The sequence below is a fragment of the Diabrotica virgifera genome, chromosome 1, assembly GCF_917563875.1.
Source record: "Diabrotica virgifera virgifera chromosome 1, PGI_DIABVI_V3a".
Taxonomy (NCBI): Eukaryota; Metazoa; Arthropoda; class Insecta; order Coleoptera; family Chrysomelidae; genus Diabrotica; species Diabrotica virgifera.
The window spans coordinates 234,893,205-234,916,282 of record NC_065443.1 but is presented as its reverse complement, the minus strand read 5'-3'; the positions used below and the strand labels follow the sequence as shown (position 1 = coordinate 234,916,282).

Genomic DNA, 23,078 nt, shown 5'->3' with positions numbered 1-23,078 from the left:
GTGTTCTACGGGCCAAAATACTTAAAAAAAACTTGGATAAGTCCATCTGAATAAAGAAGGCCGTTGTACCCCCCCTGGCGACAGGACTAATAAGTTTATTTTGACCGTTTCGATCTACAAAAAACACAATAAAATAATAAACAAAAAATAAATAAATAAAAAAATAGAAACAAAAAGAATAAAGAAAAGAAAAATAACTAAAAAGGAAGTAAAAAAAGTGTTTACCACAAATTAAAATACAATAAAAAAACACAGTAAAATAATTAAAAAAAGAGAATAAAAAAAAGCAACACAATGTACCACTATGTATGTATAAAAATAATATTGTAGTAGGTACATACTTATGTTATGAAATAAGAAAATGACTATGAATCTGCAATCCATCACAAACACGTCTGGCTAATTTGCTCTGCTAATGCCATTTTTCAGAAAAAAACCTCAATGTTGTATATTTTGAGAACGATTTCCGAAATGAAAATTGAAACGTCAAAATAAACTTATTTTAAAATATAATTGTGGCTTATTCCCGATAAAAATAGATAATCATTAATAATTATGACTATCTTATTATATTTCTGACTACTCGTTTCTTCAGAATAATCCTCATAACCCCTGTCTCTGACAATTCTTCTCCATGCTCTAACTCCGACTGATTTTAAATTATTCTCTAAGGTGTTGGAATAACCATGTCTCAGTCTTCCTCTGGCTTGTTGTCCCATTGGTCCTTTTGGTCACGCAAAACCCAAAAACCTTGCTCTTTTATTACTCTTTTTTTTTCGGGCGAAATATTAAGCAGTTCTTGGTTCTTCTATGTAAGTGACCATCTTTCTGCTCCATATGTTAGCACTGGTCTTATTAGTGTTTTATAGACGGTCACTTTAATTTTTCTGAGTATTTTTGAGGTTATCTGTCTTCTCAAGCCATAGTTTTAAGTCCCGACCCAACGTTTATTAGAAAACACTGTTTTTCTTTTAGATGAAGTTGTTTTCAATCATAATAGCAATATTAATACAATTTAAAAATATTAAGATATTACTAAAAGATTTTTAAATTGAAAGCTTATTGGTCCATTTTCTTGGTAACACCTCCAAGGCTTCTAAAATTTGCAAGCCAGATGGATGCTGAAGCGAAGAAGACAAGAGGGAATTCAAAAAACTTACAATTCACGACCCCGTCTGTTCAGCTGTTAAATTCCAACAGAAAATGGGCCTAGTTACTCAAAGAGGTAACGACCAATATAAAAATAAAATAAAAATTCCATTTTTATTCAGTTGCAATGCGAAGGCAAAACATATTTTTCACTTAGAATACGGAGCGTAGTGCCAGCACTCTGAATCGACGATTTTCGACTCTTGTTAGAGTCTCATCGGAGAGAATGTAGGCCTTCTGCTCCACACTCTAAGTGACCAACACCGAGAGTTTATCCCCCACACCGCAACTGACATGAATGGACTAGGTGACTAGCGTCATCTGGCAATTGAAAGATGAAGTAGTTTTCAATCCTAAAATCCTTAAAGATTTTTAAATTGAAAACTTATTGGTCCATTTTCTTGGTAACACCTCCAAGGCTTCTAAAATTTGCAAGCCAGATGGATGCTGAAGCGAAGAAGACAAGAGGAAATTAAAAAAACTTACAATTCACGACCTCATCTGTTCAGCTGGTAAATTCCAACAGAAAATGGACCTAGTTACTCAAGGAAGTAACGACCAATATAAAAATAAAATAAAAATTCCATTTTTATTCAGTTGAAATGCGAAGGCAAAATAATCTTATTTTTCACTTAGAATACTCTGATGTTTGGGAAAAAGGGCGTAAGTCAGAATTGCACATCGATAATGTGTTGATGATTTCTGGATCAGAAAAATCGGCTCTTTTTATTGGTTCATACAGTTTAAGTCTACAACTGTTGTAGGCGGTTGCGCTCCGTATTATACGGAGCGCAGTGCCAGCACTCTGAATAGACGATTTTCTTCTTTGAGTAACTAGGTCCATTTTCTGTTGGAATTTACCAGCTGAACAGCCGGGGTCGGGAATTGTAAGTTTTTTGAATTCCCTCTTGTCTTCTTCGCTTCAGCATCCATCTGGCTTGCAAATTTTAGAAGCAATTGAGGTGTTACCTAGAAAATGGACCAATAAGTTTTCAATTTAAAAATCTTTTAGTAATATTTTAATATTTTTAAATATTATTAATATTGCTATTAGGATTGAAAACTACTTCATCTTTTAATTACCAGATGACGTTAGTCACCTAGTCCATTCATGTCAGTTGCGGTGTGGGGGATAAACTCTCGGTGTTGGTAACTTTTGTGCTTTATAGATCTGACTAAGGCCTTCGATTGTGTAAGATTGGAAGATGTGCTAAGATTGCTAGAGGAGAAAAATCAGCCCTACAAGATGATAAGGATAATTAATGACATTAATACGAAGAACAAAACCAGAATAAAAGTCGAGAATGAACTAACATCGGAAGTAGAAATCAACTCGGGAATCAGACAAGGGGGTAGCTTGAGCCCATTGCTTTTTAATTTAGTCATGGACAAAATCATAGAAAACATTAAAGGTACTGGAAAAGGATATAAGATGGCGGAAAAACAAATAAAAATCCTTTGTTATGCTGACGACGCAATTTTAATCTCCGATAACGAGGATGACCTACAGCGAATGGCACAAACTTTCAATACAGTGGCGAAGAACTACAACATGAAAATATCAACAGCCAAGACAAAATCCCTGGTAGTGTCAAGGAAACCCATAAGATGCAAGTTAGTAATTAACAACGAACTAATTGAACAAGTCTCGACATTCCAATATCTGGGAATCGAAATATGTATATAGTTATGGAGATGTTAAAGAGAGCGTTGGAAAGCAAGCAAATAAAGCCAATTACGTGTCAGGATGTCTGAGAGATGTCATCTGGAGAATCAAAGATATGAGGCTGGAAGGGAAAGTACGCATATACAAATCATGTGTAAGACCGATCATGGCGTACGCTATAGAAACAAGATGTGACACAGCAGAAACCAAGAGGATACTGAAAGCATCAGAAATGAGAACGCTGAGGTCAGTAACTGGGAAAACACTGAGAGACAGAATACCGAACGGCAGAATAAGAGATCTCTGTAACATACAAGATATAGTACGGTAGGGAAGACAGAGACGACGAGAGTGGAATCAGCATGTGACGAGAATGGACAGCGAGAGAATAGCCCGTATATCCAGGAATTCTAAGCCAACAGGCAAAAGACCAAAAGAAAGGCCCTTTAAAAGATGGCGAGATAGCTGGCAGTCAACATCACAGCTACGAATACAAGCTCAAAATCGGTAAGGAACAGGCCAAGATGCCTATTATAAGAAGAAGAAGAAGAAGAAGAAGAAGAAGAAGAAGAAGAAGAAGAAGAAGAAGAAGAAGTTGGTAACTTAGAGTATGGAGCAGCAGGCCTACGTTCTCTCCGATGAGACTCCGACAAGGGCCGAAAATCGTCGATTCAGAGTGCTGGCACTGCGCTCCGTATTTTAAGTGAAAAATAAGATTGTTTTGCCTTCGCATTGCAACTGAATAAAAATGGAATTTTTATTTTATTTTTAGTTTTTCTTTTAATTTCTTCGCTGACTTTGTTATCTATAATCAACAACGACGTGGCTTTAGGAATATAAAGGTATCCATACCTTCCAGTTCTAAGTCGTAGGTTATTCTTCCTGTACCTAATAGCTATTGGTCTCTTGATATAGTATAACACATTATATATTTTGTCTCTTGGAAATTTATATTTAGTCATATTCTCTTAACGACCGAAATGTCCATATTCATATCCAACAACTCGTAAATATTTAAGACTTATTCAAATAAAAGACACGATAGCTTTAGTCGATTTGGACAATGAACCAAGAATAAAAGTAAATAAGTAAATAAGAGGAGGAAAGAACAGACATTAATAAAATTTATTCTACATTCATAATCAAGATGCAGTACAAGTAAACAAACCGAGACACGTTAACTGTTACAAGGATCACTCCTGAATCATGATTTGCAATGTTTAAAATTTGTAAATCATCATAATATGTGATTTACAATGTATACACATTTGAAATCATGATTCAGAAGTGCCCCTTGTAACAGTTAACGTGTCTCGGTTTGTTTACTTCTACTGCATCTTGAGTGTGAATGTAGAGTAGGTAATTTTCTGTATATAAACAGGTAGATAATCAAAAATAATCATTTTATTTACCAAAACAGTCTTCACCTTTGTTATTAATTTTTTTGAAACAACCATTTTTATGTAAGTGTTTATTTACATATTTCTTTGCCCATTCTTATATCAAATTCAGAGATCTAAGTTTAGCTTACTCGTTATTTTTATTAGAATTTTCATACTCCTTTCCTTTTAACCCCTAGACCTATGATTTTCGAAGCTAATTATTAATTTAAAAAAATTATTAAAGAATGAAAAAAAAAAAACTAAGTTCTCAATCTAACAAGTAATTGGACTTCGTAAGTCCTAGGTTTTTACCCAAAGTAATCGAAAGTAGAACTGGAAGACGATATTTGAATTTTACGTGTAACTTTGCGTGGATTGATATACGAATTTACTAATGTTGAGTCATTCTTACTAAACTTTGACATTTGTCACCTCATTTGTGATTCTACCCGGTATAATGGCAGAGGAGTTACATTGGCGGTCCTACGGACCGACGGAAAGATTGCCCAGGTCAAATATCTCACCTTAGTACCATCCTTGGATTATCGGCTTTTATTTGACACCTCATTTGTCATTCTACCTGGTATAATGACGGAGAAGTTATATTCCCGGTCGTACGGACCGACGGAAAGACAGCCTAGGTCAAATATCTCACCTTTAGTACCATCCTTGGATTATAAGCTTTCATTTGACACCTCATTTATCATTCAAGCTGGTATAACGATGGAGGAGTTATATTCGCGGTCGGAGGGACCGACGTACAGACCGCCTAAGTTAAATATCTCACCTTTAGTACCATCCTTGGATTATCAGCTTTCATTTGACACCTCATTTGTCATTCTACCTGGTATAATGACGGAGGAGTTATATTCGCAGTCGGAGGGACCGACGCACAGACCGCCTAGGTCAAATATCTCACCTTTAGTACAATCCTAGGATTATCAGCTTTCATTTGACACCTCATTTGTCATTCTACCTGGTATAATGACGGAGAAGATATATTCGCGGTCGTACGGACCGACGCACAGACCGCTTAGGTCAAATATCTCACCTTTAGTACCATCCTTGGATTATAAGCTTTCATTTGACACCTCATTTGTCATTCTACCTGGTATAATGATGGAGGAGTTATATTCGCGGTCGTACAGACCGACGGACAGACCGCCAAGGTCAAATATCTCACCTTTAGTACCATCCTTGGATTATCAGCTTTCATTTGACACCTCATTTGTCATTCTAGCTGCTATATTGCCGGAGGAGTTGTGGTTACGGACAGACGGACAGACGGACGTGGATAATACAAAGATTTCACATTTTTTCAAAATGGGTGAAAACAATAGCACATAAAACAACATCCAAAAATGTTATTCTACATCCTACCCGACTGAAAACAATGGGAACCTTCTCTGGTAACATCTCCGAGGCTTCTACAATTTGCAAGCCATAACGGATGCTGAGACTAAGGAAGATGAGGGAATTTTACAAGTTATAATTCACAGTTTTCAGTCTGGTAGGATGTAGAATAACATTTTTGGATGTTGTTTTATGTGCTATTAGATTGAAAACTTAGTTTTTTTTATAGAAGTTGCCGCTAGGGCATCCCTGCCATTTCGTTCTTTGCAATCCGTGACTGCACGTCGGGGTTTGTCCTAGTTGGGTCAGAGAGAGCACCATATTATGTGTCTCCTGTTAAGAGACTAATAAGTTTCGAAGCCGGTAAAGGTGCTTGCTTGACTCTCTGTTAACCTGAAAAGGGTTACTCATTTTTTATTTACATGTTTACTCTGATTGGAGTACGAAGGGAACCATTCTCGTTGGAACTTTACCACGCTAAGTAGATGGGACGTGCATTATAAGTTGTAAAATTCCCTCATCTTGTTTAGTCTGAGCATCCGTTATGGCTTGCAAATTCTAGAAGCCTCGGAGGTGATACCAGAGAAGGTTCCCATTGTTTTCAGTCTGGTAGGATGTATAATAACAGTTTTGGATGGTTTTTTATGTGCTATTAGAATGAAAACTTAGTTTTTTTATAGCAGTTGCCTCTAGGGCATCCCTGCCATTTCGTTCTTTGCGATCCGAAATTGAAAATGGTTATTCATTTTTGATATTAAAGAATACTTTATAAAAGGTATATTTATTAAAAAGACCCTTTCGAACTACATCAAAGAACTTTCGGAATGACAATTCCATCATCAGGGCTGCTTACAAGGTAGGTTACACATGGTTGAGCCACCAAATATATCTGCGTGAAAACCCTTTAAATGGTGTAAAATTAGAATTATATTACATTATTGTAGGCTCTACGGGAAGCCTTTCTAAATAAACTGTAGATACCAAATGAGTTTCTTCAACTTCAAGTTGCAGCAACCCACATAGTTTGTAGTACTGCATTGCCATCATGATCTAAAATTAAGTAAAAGTTCAAACAGCGCATAATATTATCTGCAATAACAATAATGTAACATAATAATGACTTTTACTTTTACTTTTTTTTACAACATTTAAAGGATTATCAGATATTTTTAATAGCTCAACCATGTATACCTTGTAAGCAGCACTGATGATGAGATTTTCATTTCGAAAACGTTCGTTCTATGATGTAGTCCATAAGATTTTTTTAATAAATATATCATTAATAAAGAATTTTTAAATAATTTTTTGTAATTTATAGTATAAAGCCGACTACATCATGCTTATTTCCTTGTGGATTTAATCATTAATTTGTTCATACTTTTCCTAGTTATTATCTCCCATTTCGATATGTATCATTAATAAAACATTAAAAGATTTACTTTTGCTTATAGCCAAAGAAACAAATTTTCCTTTCTTTCAAATATAAAATATATTTATGATGTTCTTGCGGTTAGACGGTTTGTCAATGGTAAGCGTAGAAGACGACTTTTACTCAAGAGCAATGTTGTTGTACTATTGACCTTGACAGAGAGTGCAGTGGGACAAATTACAGTGAAGGCTTTGTGCTTGTACACTTGTACACCTAGATACGAGACGAGAGAGAAATTTGATGTATAACGAGTCTCACTACTAAAAAAAGTGCATATCAAACAGCTGACACACTTTCTTAGCATACTTTTTATAAGTTCGTTTTATTTGTTTTTATTTGCCAAAACAAATAGTTTTTATTAATAAACATCTACCTATATAACATACATACAAGCATAAAAAATAAATACAAAGATATAAATACTAAATACGTATATAAGGAAATAGCTTCAGAACACCTTAAAAATGGAACATGTTAAGATGTCTCGAATTTCCGAAAACTGTTGTCAGATTTGAGTGATTTTTTAGTATTTTTTTTTATTTAATGGCATATACATTAGTCATTCAGCCAGTTACAATAAAGAATATACAATCCTATCCCTAATATAAAATTAAACAGAAACAATATAGTAATACAATAAATAATACAATACTTTTAGTATGTTCTTATTATTTAAGAAAATCGATGTAATAACATTGTTGCTAGACAGATAAATGTCATTTTATACCGGGTGTAACAATCATAGGTACCTACTGTGTTTTTTTCTTAAAGTTCGGAACACCCTCCCTGTGGAATATTGTAACATATATAATATATTAAAATTAAAACTCAATTGAAGCCTTTCTGAACATTTTGTTTTTGATTCATTCGCTTATAGTCGAGGAAAAGAAGCATTTTGGCTCGCAATTTTTTTGTCCAGCATCGATTTACTTGAAATTTTCACAGAAGGTAGGGAATAGTCCAAGGATCATTTTCTATATCATGCCGCTGTACGCTAAAACCTTGGGGGTGGTTGCCACCCCATCTCGGGGGCGGGAATTTTTTATTACATTTTAACTATGTAAATCGATGTAAAAAGTTATTTTAAGAAAAAAATGTATTTTACATTTTCTTCTTAAAACTAATATTTTTCGAGTTATTCGCGCTTGAAAGTAACAGTTTTTCGATGAAAGAATCGACTTTTTTAGAGGGTTTTTTGAGAATACCTCGAAAAATATGCATTCAAGCAAAAAAACCGTAGATATTAAAATTGTACCTTTTAGTAACACAAACCAAATTCTTTTTCTGCAATATCTTTAAGACCAATACAAACCGAGATACGGCATGTTAAAAGTTAGCTTTTTTCGTCAAATGCATAATTTGAAACATTCAAAGTAAAATAACGGAAAAACTTTGCATTTTTCGAGGAAAACTTAAATAATGTTTTTCTACGAGCGTGCAAAAATGTCTACTTTCGCGCACGAATTTTAGTTTAGAAAGTTTCACTTTTCCGCACGCGTGTTACTTTTCCGCACGCGTGTTACTTTTCCGCTCGCGGCTTTTACTTTTCCGCACGCGTGTTAATTTAGATATGTTAATATGGCCTTAAAGTAATTATAATACATGCAATAAACTAATATTTAGATACTATTTACTAATTTATTTCAAATATATCTTATTGTGTTCCTGTTTTAATGAAATTAACGCGACAATTCGATGAAATAAAATTATTTTGACATAATATTCGAAAGTCAAATCGGTAGAGTAGACAATAACAATCGTTTTGAATCATCGTCATGGAAACAAAGATCGTCGTCATGCTAACTAATTATATTAAAAGTTTGTTTTTGACAACCTTGTCAAAGAATTAATTAATTTGTGAATGTTTTTTCATATTAATTAAATTAATTGATTAAGATTTGGTAATTTTTTAAAGACTCTTAGAAAAAATATTGTTCCTAACTCTTGCAGAAAGTCTCTTTTCCGCACTCGACTGCTTGCCGAACTCCCGCTTCGCGTCGTTCTGCAAACTGCAGTCGCGTGCGGAAAAGAATGACTTTCTGCACTTGTTAGGAAATAGTATATTGTGCAACAAGTGCAGAAAGGTACTAATTTCTCACGAGTTTGAAAAGTTGCGGTACGAGCGCAAGCGAGTGCCGCAATTCAAACGAGTGAGAAATTACCTTTCTGCACGTGTTACACACTATACTTTTTCTACAAGCACAGTTTTTCCTAAAAATAAAAATCACAATTTCCAAACGAAGATTAATTATATTAGGTACCTATGTGATAAATTTTAAACTGTATTTAATTAATACTAATCAATTTAAATTCCTTATACCCAAATAAATTGAACAGAAATAAGTTAAAAAATTAATGCACTGCCTTAATTTGTTTAAATTTAAACTATTTTAAAAAATTATTAGGTACACATTATTGACGTTGTATTTATGCAGTCACGGATTTACACAAAACCTACTTCATTCGACGTCTCTTGCAGATGTTGCTAAATCCTTATTGGTTATTTGATAATTATAAAATGTTTAATAAGAATAAAATTGTAAAATAAAACAGTTGTAACATCCATAATTTAGTTTCTATGCTATAGTTAAATATAATAATTGTCTTATAGGTTATATATTTGTCTAAAGTTTAACCACGGATGTAAACAGAATATAACGTTACTCAGAATGAGGTAGTCAACTGTGCAGAAAAGAACTTTGCGGCACAGAAACGTCACTTTGCGGCACAGAAACGTCACTTTTCTGCACACTAATGTCAAATATCTTATACTGTGAGTAAATATCAAGTTTGCTAACATAAAACTGTGCAGAAAAGTGCATTTTGTATAGTGGTTGTAGAAAAAAGAACTTTGCGGCACAGAAACGTCACTTTGCGGCACAGAAACGTCACTTTTCTGCACACTAATGTCAAATATCTTATACTGTGAGAAAATATCAAGTTTGCTAACATAAAACCGTGCAGAAAAGTGCACTTTGAATAGTGGTTGTAGAAAATAGTATATTGTGCAACAAGTGCAGAAAGGTACTAATTTCTCACGAGTTTGAAAAGTTGCGGTACGAGCGCAAGCGAGTGCCGCAATTCAAACGAGTGAGAAATTACCTTTCTGCACGTGTTTCACACTATACTTTTTCTACAAGCACAGTTTTTCCTAAAAATAAAAATCACAATTTCCAAACGACGATTAATTATAATAGTTACCTATGTGATAAATTTTAAACTGTATTTAATTAATACCTACTAATCAATTTAAATTCCTTATACCTAAATAAATTGCACAGAAATCAGTTAAAAAATTAATGCACTGCCTTAATTTGTTTAAAAAACAATTATTACACATTATTGACATTATACTTATGCAGTCACGGATTTACGCAAAACCTACTTCATTCGACGTCTCTTGCACAGGTTGCTAAATCCTTATTGGTTATTTGATAATTATAAAATGTTTAATAAGAATAAAATTGTAAAATAAAACAGTTGTAACATCCATAATTTAGTTTCTATGCTATAGTTAAATATAATAATTGTCTTATAGGTTATATATTTGTCTAAAGTTTAACCACGGATGTAAACAGAATATAACGTTACTCAGAATGCGGTAGTCCACGGATGTAAACAGAATATAACGTTACTCAGAATGAGGTAGTCAACTGTGCAGAAAAGAACTTTGCGGCACAGAAACGTCACTTTGCGGCACAGAAACGTCACTTTTCTGCACACTAATGTCAAATATCTTATACTGTGAGAAAATATCAAGTTTGCTAACATAAAACCGTGCAGAAAAGTGCACTTTGAATAGTGGTTGTAGAAAAATAACTATTTTTCAAGTATACAGTTAGGCCTCTCAAAAAAAAGTAATAAAAAATTTCTAGCCTAAAAAGGAGGCGACTTATGATCAAAAAAGGTCGGTACCTGCTTTTCTCTATGAAAAAAAAAATCAGTGAAAATAACCCCCTAACTACCCTCCTAATTAAAAGTTGGTCTTCACCTTTCTGTAATTCCTTTTATATTTGTATTATCAATACACCCAAGATGTTTGACTTATTTAAAAGGCCTAATTTTAGAAAAATTGGAGTTTATAGAAAAATATTTTTTTTTGGAATTTCCCATTTTTCACCTTTTACTTCAAAATATCTCCGAATATACTGGAGGTACGGAAAAAAATGATAGATTACTAAATTGTAGCTTTTTTAATAACTAAAATTTTCTTGTGTATAGATTTTCATTGCAGTGAACAGTTAGCGAGATATAGCTGTTTAAAACCTCTATTTACGAGCAAACACCCCCTTATTCGAGCCATTTAAACCCGCCCTAATTAAAAACTAAGGGATCTTAGGGAATTTAGTATACACAGTCTTATAACTCTTTAAAAATCCTACAAAGTCATTTTTGAATAAACTTTTTTAGCCAAAAATGAAGGAGCTATGTTTATAAAACGAATTTTTTTTTTCGAAAAATTCGGATAGTCCGCTTATGGATAATTTTCAATGTATGTATAATACCACAGAACAGGTTCGTATACTGGAAGATGACTAAAAAACTATTTGTATTTGTATTTGTACATATTGGTAAATTCGTATTTTTGTGTAAATAAATGTTTTTGTAATTCTTTAATTCTACTTTTTATCTGTATAGATCTATTGAAATATCTACTTATAAAAACTGTAATGTTGTTAAGGGTGGTTTTTCAGGATTGAAGTATTATGATATTATATCCTAAAGTATAAAACAATCATTATTTAACCAATCAAAATAAAATTTTATGCATATTAAAGTTTACAATATTTTTATATAATTTTTGACAATAAGGGGTAGTTTAAAACCCTAAAAATAATCAACGCCCTTAAGCATGATATAGAATATGAAGTACAGGGTGAGATGATCCTAATCCCAAGTTTTTATGTAAATCGATGCAAGCCGAAATTATTATTTTAGGATAAGTAAATTTTTTATATATAGCTCCAACAAGGGTGGTTTTAAGGGTTGAAATATTATGATAGTATATCTTAAAGCATACAACAATTATTATGTAGCTAATAAGAACCAAATGTTGACAATATTAAAGTTTAAAATGTTATTTTATAATCTTTTAAAATTAAGGGTAGTTTTCACCCTTAAAAAACCAAAAGCGTACAACGGCTCAATATAGAAAATGAACTACAGGGTGAAATGAGCCTAATCTCAAATTTTTGTACAAATCGATGCTGGACGAAAAAATTGCGAGGTTTTACCATTTGTTCAGCTTCATTTCCTCGACTATTATGTTCGATAATAAAAGATAATAATATCTACTTTTATATTACAAATAATTAGGTATGCTATTTGGTCTTGATCCACATCATTCCAAATCTCGAGAGAATATTATTGTTTCTACCTCTTATAAAGGAACGATTCCGCCAACGACTGCAGACGGCAGATGGAAACTGCAGGCGGCAGTTGGAGTTGTTACCATGACGACGTCATTACTCTGCACTATTAATTTGTATAATTTCTAGCAACTGGTGTCCGGCAGAACGTCAGTTGCTAATAAAGATACAAATTATAGTGCAAAGTAATGAGGTCGTCATGGTGACAACTCTAACTGCCGCCTGCAGTCGTTGTCGAAATCGTACCTTAAGGTTCCAGAGTGTGGCAAACGCTGTCGTTATCGTCTGCTAATTATATCCCACAAATAATCGATCGGTTTAAGATCTAGACTATGCGATGGCCAATTCAAGGTCCCAAGATTTATCTGTTGTAAATATTCGGCTACAGTTCGTGAACGTGAGGTCTTGCATTATCGTGCATTAGCAAAAAATTTTTACCAATATAAGGAGCCTAAGCTAAGTTAAGCAAAGATAGAATGGTAGCTAAGTCCAACTCTATGTAAGATCACGTCTTGAACACACTCATCGCGGGTCAAATTCCTTGTAGCGCGTTCCATTTCCATCAAACAACAAAAAAAAAAAATACGGACTTAATTGAAACTTTAAATAATAATTCTACTAATTTTCACAACAAACCAGACACTTTTTGACTGTCAACAATTTGACATCTACTAAATTGTTAATTTCTCATAGCGTACTTTAGGCTTGTTTATTAATCTAAGCAGAAAATAAGGATTTATTGATGAAAAACATGGCTAGTTGTTAACGTACCTAACTTTTTTATTATCCAACAGAAGCAAATGAAAAAAAAAAGAAATGGTAATAAAGCCTAAGGCTACAATCAAGTTTTAATTTCAATATTTTACATAATATGCTAGAATAGTCCACAGGGTGTTCCACACTTTAAGGAAAAAAACACAGTGTGATTGTTACACAAGGTATAAAATGACATTTACTTGTCTAGCAACAATATTATTACATCGTTTTTCTTAAATTAGGCTATAACACACTAAAATATCACTCTAGAGACATCTAATATGTCCCATTTATAAGGTGTTCAGTTTTTTGCCGTTTAGTGTATTTTTTCTAGTTTTAATCTAAAGTTGAACTGTTGTTTCATCCAACTTGATTTAACGAAACATAGTACCTACTTATACCCCAGGCTGTGGGTGAAAAATAGGTCGATTTCAGGATATAATTCAGGAATTTTTGAAACCTATCAGGTGTTGTAAAGGACGATGCCAGGAATAACTTCTACTAAAATGTAACCAAAAATATTGTGCGCTTTTTTTTTATTGCGATTTTCATTTGTTAAATTTGCAATTTTTAATGATTTTTAATTTTGCAGCTTAGGATATTGATTTTGGAGAAAAACTTTTTAATAGGAAGTTGTAGTAAATTAAAAAACCTACAATTTGAGGTACGGTAAGTTTAATTTGGTTAATTGGTTATTGCAAAACAGCCTGCGAATGGTCCAAAATGGCCGTTTTTACAATTGCTTTATTTATTGTACAAATATTTTTTTTTATTTTTTAAAGCTTTAAAATGAAGATCTTTCAATTTCAAACATAAAAGAAAATTGTAAAGCCAGATTAACGTATTTGTTGCTTAGATATTATAAATTGTTTATCCTATGAGGTCAAATGTCGAAGGCTATAACTTTTTGAAAAAAAATCGTATAGAGTTGGTGAAACACCTAATCTCCTTCTAAAGAGTTCTATTTTCACATTCTGATGTAAATAAATGCATAAAACATTTTTAAACCTCTAATTTTTGTGTTTGAAAATAAGGGGGCAAATTTCGTTATAAACATTTAAAGCTGAAGCGGCCCTGTACATGCTATGAGTTTTTAACTTGAGTTTCTAACTTACAGATTTTTGTTGCTGAAGATAAAACGAAGATTTATAAAAAAATAAAAATTTTCTACAACCAACTGAAGCCGAGATAATTGTTTTTTTTTTCTTAAGTCGTAGTGCCTTTATTTATAACAATTAGGAAATTATTTTACAGTCATTGACTAAAGAAAGACTTATATTATCTTAAAATAAAAATTATTATAAAATATAATTACATTTAATTATTAAAAATTATTTTTAAAATCGGTGCTTTTGCCAGCGGCCGAATTTTACAAATCGCCCTGCTCGCTTCAAATCCGCGCGGTCGGAAAATTTTTACGTAACTTTTATTAAATTTTGACAGAAAACAATTTAATAATATTACCATTATAATATACAGTCTATTTACCACTGTATTTGTTTTTCTTGATAAACTTTTACATGTGAAATTTCATTTCTGATGAAATAATATTACAAAAATGATACATATATATGAAATATATAACTATATTTTTAATTTTTTCATTGTTATATAAATATAATAATAATAATGTTACTTCTTACTATAATATACAATATAAAACTTTTTCTTCTTGTAGTGACTATTCTTTTTGGATTTCACATATAAAAGTTTATCAAGAAAAACAAATACAGTGGTAAATAGACTGTATATTAAAATGGTAATATTATTAAATTGTTTTCTGTCAAAATTTAATACAATTTACGTAAACCTTTTCCGAGCGCGCGGATTTGAAGCAAGCCGGGCGATTTGCAAAATTCGGCCGCTTGCAAAAGCACCGATTTAAAAAATAATTTGTAATAATTAAATGTAATTATATTTTATAATAATTTTTATTTTAAGATAATATAAGTCTTTCTTTAGTCAATGACTGTAAAATAATTTCTTAATTGTTATAAATAAAGGCACTATGATTAAAAATCAAACAGGAGTAGGATGTGCTATGTATGTGCAAAATACCCATCAACATAATAATTACAAATTATCTAGTATTAGTAGTATTTTTACAGCTGAGATTATAGCCATCGAAAAAGCTCTAGAATGGATCAAAGAGAATAATATTGAAAAAGCTGTGATAATAACAGACTCCAGATCTGCAATATATGCAATTGAAAATACTGATTTTAGTTCATACAAATCAAAAATTTTATGTAATATAAAAAATAATTTGTCTAAAGTGGAAGTAGTATTTATATGGGCAAAAGGGCATGCCGGTATACTGGGTGATGAGAAAGTGGATGAGTTGGCCAAAGATGCAATAAAAAAAGGTGAGATACTAACTCACATCTTATCGACAGATGCAATAAATGACGTCAAAGTTAGAATAAATAAAAATAAAATATGGAAAAAAGAATGGAAAAATATTACAAGCATGTCAAAAAATTTATATTTTCCTTTACATCAAGAACTTCCTCCGCCACCTGAATACATATTTAAATATAGCCTGCCAAAGCAAGATATTTCTACTATCGTCAGATTAAAAACTCGACACGGGAAATATGAGGCACATCTGCACAAATTAGGAATAATTAATTCATCAGTATGTTTTTGTGATAATGTTTCGATTAGAGATTTAAACCATATTTTCTTGGAATGCAAAATTAACGATAGATATATAAATCAATTATATTACAATTTACGACAAACACAAGTTCATTTTCCAATTAGTATAGAATATCTACTAAGTTGTCATAAAATGGAAATATTTAAATTACTCATAAACTACTTGAAAGAAACAAATATAATCATTTAAGTGAAATAGGTATAAATATAACAAAACTAATAAATTGAGGTAAAAATAAAATAAAAATCTGTGGCTAACGGACTCGCATCCAAGCCATTTTTTCACACACACACACACACACACACTATGATTAAAAAAAAACAATTATCTCGGCTTCAGTTGGTTGTAGAAAATTTTAATTTTTTTATAAATCTTCGTTTCGTCATTAGCAACAATAATCTGTAAGTTAGACACTCATAGGATATACAGGGCCGCTTCAGCTCTAAATGTTTATAACGAAATTTGCCCCCTTATTTTCAAACCCAAAAATTATCTCGGCTTCAGTTGGTCGTAGAAATTTTTTATTTTTTTATAAATCTTCGTTTCATCTTCAGAAACAATAATATGTAAGTTAAAAACTTATAGGATGTACAGGGCCGCTTCAGCTCTAAATGTTTATAACGAAATTTGCCCCCTTATTTTCAAATCCAAAAATTAGAGGTTTAAAAATGTTTTACGCATTTATTTACATCAGAATATTAAAATATAACTCTTTAGAAGGAGATTGGATGTTTCACCAACTTTCTACGATTTTTTTTTCAAAAAGTTATAGCCTTCGACATTTGACCTCTTGGGATAAACAATTTATAATATCTAAGCAACAAATTCGTTAATCTGGCTTTACAATTTTTTTTATGTTGGGAATTTTAAAGTTTTAAAAAATAAAAAAAAGTATTTGTACAATAAATAATGCAATTGTAAAAAACGGCCATTTTGGACCTCTCGCAGGCTGTTTTGCAATAACCAATTAACGAAATTAAATTTACCATAGCTCAAATTGTAGGTTTTTTAATTTACTACAACTTTCTATTAAAAAGTTTTTCTCTAAAATCAATATCCTAAGCTACAAAATTAAAAATCAATAAAAATTGCAAATTTAACAAATGAAAATCGCAATTAAAAAAAAAAGAGCACAATATTTTTGGTTACATTTTAGTAGAAGTTATTCCTGGCATCGTCCTTTACAACAACTGATAGGTTTCAAAAATTCCTGAATTATATCACGTTTTTTCACCCACAGCCTGGGGTATTAATAACATTTTTTTTATTATTTGAAAGAACATAAATGACAACGGCTTTAGCTATAATGTCAAGTTGACAATTTATGACAAGTAAGCAAAATATATCACTGGAGTAGTTATTCACTGTTTGGGATTTTTATACTGTTGATGTTGAAGTCTGCAGTATTATCTACAAACTGGAGAAACTCAAATGAATTTTATCAATAAAACTAAGTTCTAATAATGAAAAATGGTATTAAATAACTAATGGAAAATATTTTTTTTATAGATTCCAGAACCAAAGATTTCTTTCTAATAGCCAGTCCAATTCCTTCAATTGCTTTATCAGTAGTATATTTAATCTCAGTGACGGTAAGTTGATTATAATTTTGTTAGAAATTACGGTGCTCTAAATATGGTTAATTAATCTTTTATTGTAGTCCATTTTTTCACGGTTTTTGCTCTAAATTTTAAAGAACCGCTTGGATTGACATGAAATTTGGCATACGTATAGCTTACATATCAAAGAAAAACGTGATATTGTGCCGATGTGTGCTTTTGCCCTGGGGGTGACTTTCACCCCCTCTTGGGGATGAAAAAATATATGTCCAAAATAAGTCCGGAAATGGGTAAACTGACTAATTTTAAGTAACTTTTGTTGTATAGAGCTTTTTCGCCAAGTCAACACTTTTCGAGTTATTTGCGAGTGAATATGTTCATTTTTCAACAAAATAACCACATTTTTAGACGGTTTTTCGCAAATAACTCAAAAAGTAAGTATTTTGTCGAAAAAAATGTTGTTATCAAAATTATAGCCTATAAAAAAGTAAAAAAATGGTGTGCGCGTTAGGTCTCTGAATCTCGTAGAACCAGAGTTATAGCCAATGAAAGATAGATTCATATTCACCAAATTTCAAATAGAATATTTCGACGTGAAATATCCAAAAAATTAAGCACTTTTTGGGGAAAACCCATTTTAACTTTTTTAAAGTGTTTAAAAAAGCTTTATTTATGTTTTTACAAAAAGTTTCTAGCACTAAATTTAAGCAAGTTACGCTCAAAATAAAGTTGGTCCCTTTTGTTTTTGCAAAAAAAAATTCGGAAAGACCACCCCCTAATTAGCAACTTAAATGAAATGTTGTGTTTATATGATCTGTAAGTTTCATCGATTCAAAGTGCTTATTTTTGAAAAAATTTGGTTTCAAAATAAAATTTTTAAAAATTTAAATTTGAAAAAATATCCTTTTTTTTTTCTAAATAACTTAAAAATTGTTAGAGATACCAAAAATCTCGAAAAACAAAAAAAGTCAGATTTGCCTTTCTGAATATCATACATGTTTTTGTTTTTCTGTTAGACAAAAATTGATTAAGATTTAGTGTTTCTAAATTTGCATACATTCGTGATCAGTGACTCGTTCAACCATTTTAACTACAGCCCTTTCAATAATAAGGACTTTGAACCGATGAAACTTACAGATCATATAAACAATATATACACGAGTCAAGAAATTTGTAAAGTCGTAACGATTAAGTTCATTTAAGATACTAACTAGAGGGTGATTTTCTCGATTTTTTTATCAAAAACAAAAGGGACTAACTTTATTTTGAGCGTAACTTGTTTAATTCTGATACTAGCAATTTTTTTTATAAAACAAAAATGAAGCTTTTTTTAAACACTTTAAATAATTTGTAATGAGTTTTCCCCGAAATGTGCTTCAGTTTTGGTTATTTCACGTTAAAGTATTCCATTTGGAATTTGACGAATATGAGCCTATTTTTCATTAGCTATAACTCTGCTTCTACTAGGTGTAGAGACGTGATATAAACACCACTTTTTAAAAAATTTTACAGGCTATATTTTTGGTATGAATGTTTTTTCGACAAAATACTTACTATTTGAGTTATTTGCGCAAAACCGTTTAAAAGCGTGGTTATTTTGTTGAAAAAAATGAACATATTCACTGCCAAATAACTCGAAAAGTATCGACTTAGTGAAAAAACTCTATAGAACAAAAGTTACTTAAAATTAGCCAGTTTATCCATTTCCTGACTTTCTTTGGACGAATATATTTTCACCCCCAAGAGGGGGTGACAACCACCCCCAGGGCAAAAGCACATATCGGCACAATATCACTTTTTTCTTTGACTTGTTAGCTATGTGTATGCCAAATTTCATGTCAATCCAAGCGGTTCTTTAAAATTTAGAGGTTTTGCAATATTTTACCGTTAAAGAACGGACTGTTGATTGAAATTTTGTTTTAGGTTCTTATACCAACTTTTATGAAAAACAGAAAACCATATGAGCTCAAAAATTTTGTTATATTTTACAATGGTTTCCAAGTTTTGTTCAGTGCGTGGTTGTTTTACGCAGTAAGTATAAATTTATTGTATTTTTCTCAAGTAAAATTTTTTATTAGGAGGTTTAAGATTTTGATATCTTTTGTAATATATCTACCCATGGTCTCCATTGTTGTATTTTGTGGTTCCACCTTTTATACTTCAGTCGGGCATTGTGTCCTGCGAAGCTCCATTTCAATTTGGCACCATGTTCTCCTGCGTCTTTTACTTTGGTTTTGCTTCTAATCCATTTGTTCGTTTTTTTGTCTATAAGTCTCACCCCGAGCTTTGATCTTTCCATCGCTCTTTGTACCTTTACTATTTTATTTTTATTGGTCTTGGTGAGTGTCCACGACTGTCAACCATACATGACTATAGGGAGGATACACTTATCGTAAACTCTGGTTTTTAAATATTGTTCTATTTTAGTGTTTTTCAAAATCCAACTCAGTTTTCCGAATCCTGCCCACGCTAACCTTATTCTTCTGGTAATTTCGGCAGTTCGATTTATTTGATCTAAAACTATTTGGAACCATTCCCGGCGGATTTTTCCTTTCTAGTTAACCCTCTCCTACCTTCAATCTTGCCTTCACTGAAAGTTGCAAATTGCAATAGACTGTACTTATCGTTCCAAAACACATGGCCTCTGTATGAGGATTTCCTTATTTTAGCAGTTGTTAATAATTGTATCTCTTTAACCATTCATCTAATTAGTGCTGTATAGGTTACCCTGTCCATCCAAGGTATTTTTATTATTTTTGTGTTATCGATACCACCAGTAGACAGACCAAATATAAAATGAGAGACGTAGTATTGAGTCCCGTCACTACAGTTTGAGGACAACCTAGCGTTTGAAGCTGAAGCGTTTCTGAAGCTGTATCTATGTTGCACCAAATAGTGTCGGAATTAGATGGGAAAATAGTTCTATCTTTGCTATTTATGAACGGCTGCCTTTTTCTTCTTTCTAAGCTGCCGTCTTCTTTCAAAAGTTGATTATCAATATTTTATGAACTCTGTTAACTTTTAAAGCTGCTACAAAAAGCTGCTTAGACGAGCTATTCAACCACTCTCTAACTAAAGATTACGTAGCCATAACATTCGTGTTCTTTCAACGCTAGGCCTTCCTAAAATCTATCCCTGCATGACGTTCTACAGAAGCTGGTATTTTTTCCCCTCATTACCTGGTACCACAGATACCACAGTTTTTATATCTATAGGTATTTACTTATCCAGTTCCGTTTCTTTTGAAAGTTTTGAAAGTGTTCACAAGATTTCGTCATACGTAAGGTATTAGAGTAAGGTCCACTCATTTGGGAAGGCATTAATTTGCATCTTATGGCGCATCTAAAAATGGACTAAGAACGTCTTTAGAGACGTTAGAGAAGACATCTTTAAAGTTGGTGATTAGTTACTGACATTGAAGTCTTGCTAATGAGTATAACATTTGACCAAAAATGGAGTTGCCCCCTTTTTGCATTAATAACTCAATTAAGTAATAGTGTTCGGTACTTATGAGGGATAATGTAAATAATATTACTATTAGGGCCGGTTGTTCGAACGGTAATCAGCATTGATCACTATCAAATACTTAATTACTGTCACAACTGTCAATGTCAACTTTGGTTGGGTTGCCGAAAACATAATTATTGATGACAATTATGAAATTAGTTAATCAATTATGTTAATAATTGTTATGTTAATTGACTAACTAATCTCATAATTATAATTAAATATGCTTTCAGTAACCCAACCAAAGTTGACATTGACAGTTGTGACAGTAATTAAATATTTGATAGTGATCAATGTTGATTAGCGTTCGAACAACCGGCCCTTAGTGATTCATTATCGATTGAAAAAATAACAATTCTGTGTATATTAATTATATGGACGGCTTCAAATTCCACCAGAGCAGAAGTTAGTGATCATACAAAACCTTAAATACTCAATTGCCTATTAAGAGGTTCGAAGCGAATAGGCATATAAATAAGAAGAACCATTGTAGTCTGTTGTTACTGACAGCGATTATGTTTCTGATTAAGTTCCAACTTTAAAGAGGAGAATTATATTTTTATCATAATACAACCAACATCCTTATTTACTATTACGGGATAAAATTATACAAAAAAAATCGATAAGACACGTACTTACAAAATTGATGACAAATACAATGTTTACAATATATCACCAATCATGGGTATTTTCTTGAAAATATACAGTGATGAGCGCGGTAATAACCGGCAAAATAACGCAAAAGATTGAAAACATACTAAGTTGTGAGATAAAAAGAAATGAAACTAGTAGAGTTAGAAAATTTAGCGATAAACACCTATACATTTACATTATATTTATTGTTTCCCACCTTTAGACCTATCGGACGAGTTTGGCAACTGCCACTGTGGCAGTGACAATTTTAGTTGACATAATACCTACTCTAATGCGTCTAAAGGTGGGAAACAATAAATAGAATGCAAATGAATACATTTTTTATCGCTAAATTTCCCACCTTTGATAGTTTCATTTCTTTTTAACTCACAACTTCATATGTTTTGCATCTCTTGCGTTATTTTGCCTGTTATTAGCGCGCTCACCACTGTATATTTGCCGTTATTTGTATGAAGTTGATATTAATTTTAAGTTTACAGTAAATGAACGCTAAACAAATTCTTCTTTTTTAGTTTTTAGTTGGTGGCTGGTACTCTCCGGTATTCACTGGAAAATGTTTCCTTCCAGGATCTGGAAGTAATGTAAGTAGTTCAATAAAATAACTTACACATTACAATATTAAAGTGGCTTATTTCATTTAGTTTCAAATTCTCACGATAGGATTTTGTAATTTTTAAAATTTAAATGTGTTTGACATTAATATCACGATGCAACACGATATCACGATATCATGCAACAATAAAACTTGTTGCATGGCAACTATTTTTGTGACTATTGCCGAATGGAAACGAGTTTAAGAAACAAATTGGAGCATTATTTTCTTATTTAATATTACAATTTAATTCTTTGTAAATAAACATTCAGTGACATTTATTCCAATTATGTGTCATGCATTTTTCAACTTGTCAAAGTGAACAGCACAGTTTAGTAAATATTCAGGCGAAGATATTAAAATATTAGTTAAACTTATTTATAAATTCAGATTTATTCATGAAATAATCTTAACGAAGTATACTCGAGCGCTAAAAATTAAAGATTTGTGTTGTCCTCGTGACAATTTGACATTAATTAGATGCAGAACTAAAAAAGAACTAAAAGTTTATTATGGTTAGGTGACAACAACGTCAATTTAAAACTTAAATAATTTGGAACTAAAATTACAACATGTTCTGTATTAAATTTCCATATTCTTCTTCTTTACGTGCCATCTCCGCGACGGAGGTTGGCAATCATCACGGCTATTCTGATCTTAGATGCTGCTGCTCTGAATAGTTCGGTAGACCATTCCCTCAAGCTACGCAACCATGAGATTCTTCTCATTCCTACACTTCTCTGGCCCTGGAGTTCCTCTTGTTTAATTAATTGAAGTATGTTATATCTCTCATTACACATAACATGCCCCAGGTACTGCAGCTTTCGTGCCTTACGAATTGCCATATTTTAAATAAATAAAAATTTTTAAGTAGTCTAATATGACAGACTTTACTGAACTATAAAGCTGGATTAATAGTTTGATGGACTGTAGACATAGAAGCACTGGAGTGGAGACTTAACAAACGGACTGTAAATATTATGTCAATTTATAAATCGAC

At 32.0% G+C, this 23,078-nt stretch overlaps 2 protein-coding genes across 6 annotated transcripts in view; one reads left to right on the top strand and one right to left on the bottom strand.

The window, feature by feature from the left end:
- The window catches only part of LOC114333205 (potassium voltage-gated channel protein Shaker), a 935,813-nt gene that overhangs the window by 77,334 nt on the left and 835,401 nt on the right, over nucleotides 1-23,078 (bottom strand). The window lies entirely within an intron of this gene.
- LOC114333230 (elongation of very long chain fatty acids protein) overlaps nucleotides 1-23,078 on the top strand; it is a 170,711-nt gene that overhangs the window by 106,345 nt on the left and 41,288 nt on the right. For all 3 annotated transcript variants that reach the window (XM_050647888.1, XM_028283100.2, XM_028283093.2), the window contains 3 exons: nucleotides 17,276-17,358; nucleotides 19,249-19,356; nucleotides 21,999-22,067. In XM_050647888.1, coding sequence (XP_050503845.1) covers nucleotides 17,276-17,358; nucleotides 19,249-19,356; nucleotides 21,999-22,067 — 260 coding nt within the window. The remainder of the gene's footprint in view (nucleotides 1-17,275; nucleotides 17,359-19,248; nucleotides 19,357-21,998; nucleotides 22,068-23,078) is intronic.